Source organism: Vigna unguiculata, chromosome 9 (assembly GCF_004118075.2).
Source record: "Vigna unguiculata cultivar IT97K-499-35 chromosome 9, ASM411807v1, whole genome shotgun sequence".
Taxonomy (NCBI): Eukaryota; Viridiplantae; Streptophyta; class Magnoliopsida; order Fabales; family Fabaceae; genus Vigna; species Vigna unguiculata.
This window is the reverse complement of record NC_040287.1, coordinates 32,667,631-32,676,691: the sequence shown is the minus strand read 5'-3', so window position 1 is coordinate 32,676,691 and position 9,061 is coordinate 32,667,631. Positions and strand designations below refer to the sequence as shown.

Here is a 9,061-nt window from a genome sequence, read left to right as displayed (position 1 = left end):
ATAAGATATCCAAATTAAATTACCTAGTATATGTATGTTCGTAAAAGAAGCATAACTTGTGATAGATGGTGAAATATAATATTAAAGACGCTGCTTTTTTACTTCTTTTTTTTTTCTTGGGAATCTGGGTTTGTGGTGGGATTCCTGACATGGTTTTGATTCCATAAACTCCATTTTCGAGTGGCTCATAGAGGATATGACAAGAAAGATCAAAGTTTTGATTTGATTCTATTACGTTTTGATGCCGAAGCTAATAATGTGAAAACCTAAAATCCATAATGAGGAACGAAAGAAGTCTTTTATGCTGTCATAGCCTTGCATGATATGATAATACAGGCGTTTCTCTCCATCTTTAAACAATAATTAATAATTTACTACGACTTTTATTTGTCATTTTAAGAACGTGTTAATCACGCAAATTTCTAGAACCTGTACCTTCTTCGATAAAAATAGTATTTTAGATATTATTTTAAAGTATACGTTTTCTTAACTAACTTTTGTTGTCCCATAAAGCAAATTGATCGAGTAGTCTGGACATATTCTTATAATAGATTATACAGCTCAAAATATCGTAATTTTTTTTTAAATAAAGAAATTTAGGATTAATTAATGTTTTTAGTTTTTGAAGTTTAATCCAAAATTGGAATCCGTTCATGTTTGAAATTTTAATATATTTTGGTCCCTAAATTTTAAAAATGAATGAATATAGTTCTTTTAATCCAATTACGTTAACATTTTTTGATGTGTCAAGCGTGTTTCATGTTATTATTAGAGTTGTTTACACTATTTGACACATTCCCAGTTTAAAATCTGCTAGAAAATGCGTTTGACACCTCGAAAAAAAAGATAACGTAATTGAGTTAAAAAAACAACATTCATTCATTTTATTTATTTCTAAAGTTTAAAGACCAAAATATATCGAAGTTTCGGACAAGAATGAATTCCAATTTTGAATCAAAGTTCATGGACTAAAAACATACTTAATTCTTTAATTTAAATTATGTAAAAATGGATTTTGGAACGAATAAAATTGGGTTTACATGTATCAAAACAATTGAGTTTCAAGTTTAATTTTTCAAACTTACCCATATATAACTTCGTCATAAGATTATCTTAAAATAATTTCAGTCAAAATGTATATTTAAACTTTTACTTAACATATCATATAATTTGTTAGTAATTATCGACAAATACGTATTCGTTAATAAATATCTAACGATAATTATTGACGAATTTTGGTTATCAATTAAATCTGTCAGTAAATGTTGATGGTCTATTTTCCTTTTTTATCTTTTTTTTTCATCTTCTTTTCCTTCCTCATCCTCATCCCCTCCACAATTGATGCCTCTGACTTCTCCTTCAACTCTTATCACCACATCATAGAGTCTTCGTGCCATCACCATCATTATTGTGTTTCATTTTTCTCCTCCTCTTTTTTCTCCCTTGATCCTTCCTTTCTTCTCTTATTTTCTCACCCACATCTCTTTAATATTTATAAAAAATCATATCAGACTTGACAATGAAATTGTCGCATAAAAATTACAAATGACCGACAAAATTTACTTACATAATTTATTGTCAAATATGCTACTTAAAAAATATTCATCAATAATATAAATTATAATTTATCGATCAAATTTTACTTATAAATTCATTACAAACAAAAATATATGTCAATTATTTAAATTCTAAAATCTATTAATAAAATTTATTAACAAATTTAATTTACCAAAGAATTTATTTGGTTGATAAAAATTTGTCAATAATTATAAAAAATTCTTATAATCATTATATTAAGATATTAAGTAAGTAGTTTATCTTATTAAATGTAGAACTTCAAATATTATTAACTCTTTTAATGGTTGATGTTTATAATAATTCAAAACGATTGACATTGACACGATGGTAGTCTTTTTCTCTTTAAGACTATTTTACCTATTTATCATTGTTTAATTTATGATAGTATTTTCAAATAGTTTATGTAATATCTAAACAATAAATAAAAATCATAATACAATACTTTTAATATACAAGGTATTACATTTATAAATATTTTCTTTTACTTAATATATATATATATATATATATATATATATATTACAAATAATTATTATTAGAAATAATAATAGATAAAAGAAGGCATTATAAATAATAAATATAATAATAATACTAGTACAATAATGATAAAAAAAAATTAAAAATAGAATAATATAAATATGTTAACAAAATAATATGGATATTTAGATATTGTATATAATGTATCTATTATAATAAATTATAAACATATAAATATAACAATTATAAATATACAAGGAATCAAAATTAATTAACTTTTTACAATTAATTAAAATAATTATAATAAAAGTATTACTACAAGATAATATATTTTAAATAATAAAAATATCTTATAATATCTATAACATAATATATGTATATATAAAATTACTAATAAGTAGGGTATTTTATAGTTAAAATATATAATCCTATATTTAAAAGTAACTTATATTTTATATGTAAAAAATTTATGATCAATACTTTTGTGACTTATATTTTGGAGATTTAAATGAGTAAATTTTATTCAAGAAAATATATTCTTGAATTATTGTTCTGATCATGTGAAGCTCGATTATCCTTATATAATGTTCTCACACTTGGATTCTTAACATCCTCTAATCTATAGAGGGGTTTTTATTAGGGAGATACAACATTAGTGAAATCTGAGTCCAATCACATCAGACATTGATACCATTCTCAACCCAATGGTACTCCACTTTCTCATTTTTACCCAATGTGGGACTTAGACTTAGACTTACACTTATATTTCCAACAATCTCTCTGAAGGATGAGTCTCTTCCACCACATTGGTACACTTGGATTCTTAACACACACACACACATATATATATATATATATATATATATATGTTTAAGTTTTATTTCATATTATCTTTATGAGGTTTGTCTTACTTTCCTATTTTAGGATTGTGTATAAAAAATAAAAATTTATAATCTCATCATTGATGACTATTTCTAATATGTCTGATCCCTTCTTTGTCGATATCTTAGTAGTCTTTCTGGGAAATGCATGACAAACAAATGCGGTAAATAATTCAAAAACATTTCAAGTAACGAGAAATTCTACTATCACCTTCCTGATTGCTTCAAATGCATTTGTTATCCTCAAAAGACAAATTGGAGTCACTTTTTTTTTATCTAACTCCAATAGTTCAAGTAAATCATATCCATATCCTATTTTCTCCAAACGCTTGAAGACTAATGTATGAGGAAAGAATTCTAGCTAAATATTACCCCTTTCTCTTCCGGTATAGAAAATATAATATGAACTAAATGATGTAAAATATAGAATCCATACTTATTGTAAAATAAGTTAATTATAAGTTGTATGGTGTGATATTGAAAAGAAAATGTGTAATTTCTAATATATCAATGTTAGTTTTCTTTTAAAAGAAAATAAATAAATAAAATACAAATATTTAACTATAATATAATAAAAATGGGTAAAATAGTTTAATTTTAAGGATGTCACAGTTTATCTCTAAATGAAAAAACTAAATATAAATACTTAAACATAAAAGGAATTTAAATCCAAAAAACTACTTGATTAGCTAAAAAAATATTAAGATTTAAGTATTATATAAGTCATAAAATTCAATAAAATTCGTAATGTCGTCATTTCTTAAATGATAATGTCTACAAGGACTTGATTCAATTGACGTTAACTTTCTATATATAAACCTTTTCGTAGCATAAATTATAACATATAATATTTGTTTTAAGTACAAAATATTTAAACAATAAAAAAGTATTTTTTTCATTTAATAGTAATACATTTACTTTTTTGTATCTTTTTCTCTTTATGATTTTACCAATATATCATTTATATTATTGTTGTTGACCTTTGCTTGGGCTTCATTTTCATCACTATGATTTAAACTCTGAACCATAATCCGTGATCACTGTTGTATTCTCATATCATCATGGTCGTTATCATGACTATGGTGAAAATAACTATTATTATTTTATATTATTAATTATAATCACTATTATCATTATTATCGTTGTATTGTTTGTGCAGTAAAATAATTCTACATAATTTTTAAATGTAAATTGTATATATGGATTTCAAAATCAATTTAGAAAAAATCATTATTGAATGTCAGTTACAGATTGATGTAAAATATGTCAACTTATAGATCGATTATCACTATAATATAAGTGATGTTAAAGTATCCACGTTCTGTTCTGTCTATTGTTGATATATAAAGTGCATATTTTACTTTAGTTATTATCATACTAATGTTGAAGTGTATAATTTTGTTAATGTTCGGTGTATTTCGAGAGTAGTCCCAACTTGCAAAATAAAACTTTTCATGCCTAAACACAAATATAATTTAAATTTCAAAACCATCATAAACAAAACATCACATCATAAATGAAGAAAAAAAATTACAATCTACAAACTTTAAAACAAATTTAATTTCCTAATACCATATTCCATGTAATAAAAAATCTAAAACTATTACATGTTTAATTATATATTTCTAGCTTTTAAAATTTTGGTTGTACGTCGATTACTAATGTCATTGATGATCTCCCTCTTTTTCTCCAAATACATGCAATAAAAAAATGAATTATAAATAGAGTATGATTGTACGTGTACATTCTAAGCTAATAATATTATTTTATCTAATTTGTATTATAAGTTACATTCGGTACATGAGGTAATAATAACCACAATTACAGTTGCCAAATTTCCTATCGCAATAAAATAAAATACCATATTGATTTACTTTTTAAATTAATTGAATTAAATTTAAAATTGTATGAAAAAATTATATTACTTTATAATCCAGCGTGATTCATCGCTTACTAGAGTGTTTTCCATCATAAAATTACTTTAGTCTTGAAAATATTATTTATTTACGAGAAAAAATAGATAAATATTAGCAATAGTTGAACCACGAATTAAAATTTTAATGAAAACTATAATAATGTCTATAAATAAACTTACAGTTTGATCAAAATAATAGTTAAATACAACATTTCTGAAAATAATCAACCACGATGGTTAATTTTGACTAAAATGGGTTGGGGTTGGGCAGTCTTAACCTAAGGTTAAACCTGGTTGGGTGGGATCTGTAACCTGAAATAGTAGTTGAGTTAGCCAAAAACGTTGTACCATTACACCAAATAGAGTTTTAGACCCTACCATTTCTTCCATACATGTCTCAAAGGTCAAAAGCAACAACGAGGAAGAATAATATGATAGTATCCACTATCCACCACCATGTGTTATCCAACCGTTACCCAACGGAACCTCTCCCCGGTACCCAAATTCAAATAAACACTCTGAAAAGCAAAAGACCAACAAAAAGCAAAAGACATTCATTCCCTCACTTTCCCTTCATTTTCAAATGCTACTATATCAAACTTCAACTACTCACTCCCTTCTTCTTCTTCTTCTTCCTCACACTACCAATTCTACTATCTCCTTTCTCGACCAAATGGGTTGCTGCGTAAGCAAATGCAGACCCGACAACAAACCCTCCCCGGAACAACATCAAAACCAGTTCAACTTCAACCTCGTTCAAGACAAACTTGCTCCACCACCTCCCACCCTTTACTCCTCAATCAAAATCTCTCCCTCCCCTCCTTCTCCAACCTCTTCCACTTCCTCCATTTCCTCCTTCACATGCACCACTTCCAACACCATCTCCTCCGCCTCCTCCCTCTCCACCGCTTCCTCCTCCTTGAGCTCCAAGGACAGGTCCTTCTCCAACGACTTCCTATGGTCCTGCTACAAGGACAACCCTCACATTACTCGCATCAACTCACTCAGGGAAGCCTCTCTCTCCTTGATGCCACCCACTAAACCTAGACCTCATCATAGAAAGCTTACAAACATAAACCCATCACCACCTCCCAAACCCAACTTGCTCACACGCAAGCAGTCTCCACCACCACAATCGTTTTCTATGCCCCAGAAGAGGGTTCGCTCAAACTCACCAACGAATCTCGCCAGGCAGAAGAGTTTCCGGAAGGACACGGAGAGGTCTATTACTGTTAACTATGCTTCCGACATGCACAGTAGGATTCTACGGTCACCCTCTCCGAGCAGAAGATATGTCGGAGACAAATGTGGGAGTGCTAATTTGGCAACGGACAACGTTGTTTCTAGGCGAATGATGAACGGTTCCAAAGTTAGTGTTCCTGCGGTTCATTCCCATCATTCTGGTTTTCCTTCAACGAGGAAAGAGAGTGTTAAAGCAGAGAGTCCACGAAGAGTACTTAATTCTGCTGGTTTAAGGAACAATGAGACATGTACTTTCGGGGCCGGTTCTAAAGTTGATGAAACTGTGGCTAAGGATGTGGTTTCTGACCATGACATGGACTTAACTCTGATGGAGGATATTAACAACCCTCTTATCTCCTTGGACTGTTTCATCTTTTTGTAGAAAGCAGTTTGTTCTACATATTCATATATTTTGGTGTCCATATAAAGTTCCGAACCAATTTTCTGTTTCTTTTTGTATGTTTGTTTCATATTTTTAGTTTTTTGATTGATTGATTGTTTATTTGTTTGTTGAATGTTGAACACATTCATAACTACCCTAGAAGTTTCAAAGGTTGATGAAATTCTAGTTTTAATCATTTAGATATAAGATGAAAAACACTGGTGTGTGTTTTCTTGCTGGTTTGGTTTGGTTATGTTTGAGCATAACCAGAGAGTCGTGTATAATGTAAGACTGCAGTATATCTAATATTTGGGATGTGATTTACATTTTATCATTTAATGTTTTTAATATATATATCAATACGATGACAATGTTGTTCAAATTAGACTTGATTATTTTATTATTTTGTTTATAATTTTATTTAATTAGTTCAATTTATTTATTTATTTTAAAATTTGTTTATTCTTCCAATCTCGAAAATCGAATTAATTTTATTATTTCCTTTTAAAAGAACCCTTATTGCATGTAACAATCTCAGTTCTTAAATATGCGTTAATTTCTTACCTTTTAGCTGAAAATTTTATAATGTTAATTAGAAGAAAATGATAACACATTGATGTAAATTTATATTGATGAAAAGTCATATTCGAACTGTGTAAAGGATGAAATTAATCTTTTTAATGAATAAAATTGAATAAGTAGTTAAACAAAAAGATGGACTTAATTAAACAATAATTTAATCTTTGAACTATTAAAAGTGGGTTACGAAGTACGCAGCCTTGGAAGAGTGGTAAAGTGGTATTGGCACTACCAAACACCTCTAGAAACATGGCCAGAAGAGTTTAAAGCACCGTTTTGGTTGATTTGAAAATGATCTATATTTTTTTTTATAACCGCACTATTATATCCAATTAGTTTTTGATAATAAAATATTAAACTACAAAGATAATATATAAATTTGAATATAAAAATGTTAGAGACGTATTGTAGTCTTGTAGAAGTTAGATGGGATGAAACGATCGTTAAACAATCGTGAGAATTTTTATCTATCGCTGTAAATTTGGCAGAAATTAAGTAAATGACCAAAACTGTATGAAAGACGATTTCATATAGTGACTTCCAAAAGGGATTTTTATTTTTCATTTTTTTTTAATTTAAACCAAAGTTGTGATTAGTACTTAAATTTTATTTTCAAATTCATTTAGAAGTCATGTTTAAAAATACATTTTTTTTTAATTTTAAGTTAAAGTATACTTATAAGTATGACTTTAGAGTTTTAAAAAATATGTTAAATTTGCATTTTTAATTTTTTTAATTTAAATTATATAATTTGAATTTTGTTCTAATTTATATTAAATAATTCTCTTTTATGTAAAGTAATAGTGAAGCATGAAGTTAAAATGAATTTGGTGAGCTTAAATACAAGTAAATAACATGTTAAAAACATAGCAAAAATATTTATTAGTGAATATGTAAGAATGTCTTTAGTTAATTGTTGAGGTTTATGTTTCAATTTTTGCTGGGTGGGTATTTGTTTGTGCTAGGTGAATGGTCATGAGAACATGCGCGCGCGCGCGTGTATATATATATATATATATATATATATATATATATATATATATATATATATATATATATATATATATATATATATATATATATATATATATATATATATATATATATATATATATATATATATATATATATATATATATATATATTCATGATTGTGTTTATTATTATTATTATTATTATTATTATTATTATTATTATTATTATTATCTTCTTTCTTAGTTGTATCATTTGTCATTTGTATATTTATAAAAAGGATTTTCTGTTGTGTTCACATTTTATAATTTTAATTTTATCCTTTATAATATAATTATTCGTTAAATTTTTATAAATTAATCATTACTTTTACATGGTTTTTATAAAATTGTCTATCTTCTCTTATTTTTTTTTCATCAACAATTATTTTCTCCTCATTTCACTTTGTTTTTAATACATATAAATTTATTTTGTACATTAACTTAATAACATTATAACATCATCAACTACTAATATAATATCATGTGTATTTTGAAAATACGTACACACAGGCGCACGATAGCACTTGTGTTTACACTAGTATAATATATGAGGTGGACGGATAATAATTTAAGGATGATGTTGGTGTAAAACTAATGTGAAAAAAGAATGAGGATTAACCTTCAGCCATTATCACTATCACAAGAATCCTTAAATGTGTTTTTTCGTTTCAATCCTTCACTATCTAAACTTTGGATGGTATAGTATAATGTAGAAGATAATAGATTTTATGACCCAAAGCATAAAGCATATGTGAAATCTATAGAGCTCTTTCTATCATAGAGTAATTTTCATAATAAATTGTTGCCAATTATATGAGATTATAGTATCAAAATTTATGCAACAATTATCGAATGGATGGACAAATAGACCACATCTATGAAAATAATTGACCTTGTGAATATCTCATATTATCCCACATCTCACATATTTGGAAAATTTTTAACATTCTCCCACTTGATCCATTTATCCCATTATCAATCAATACAAAAAACT

At 26.9% G+C, this 9,061-nt stretch overlaps 1 protein-coding gene across 1 annotated transcript; it reads left to right on the top strand.

Annotated features, from left to right (window-relative positions):
• The first annotated feature begins 5,409 nt into the window (after positions 1-5,409).
• On the top strand, positions 5,410-6,797 carry LOC114164306 (uncharacterized serine-rich protein C215.13). The gene has a single exon (XM_028048917.1). The coding sequence runs from the start codon at positions 5,435-5,437 to the stop codon at positions 6,473-6,475; it is 1,041 nt and encodes a 346-aa protein (XP_027904718.1). The 5' UTR covers positions 5,410-5,434; the 3' UTR covers positions 6,476-6,797.
• Positions 6,798-9,061: the final 2,264 nt, after the last annotated feature.

Coding starts and splice junctions, on each gene's coding strand:
- LOC114164306 (XM_028048917.1), top strand. CDS start 5,435: ATGCTACTATATCAAACTTCAACTACTCACTCCCTTCTTCTTCTTCTT.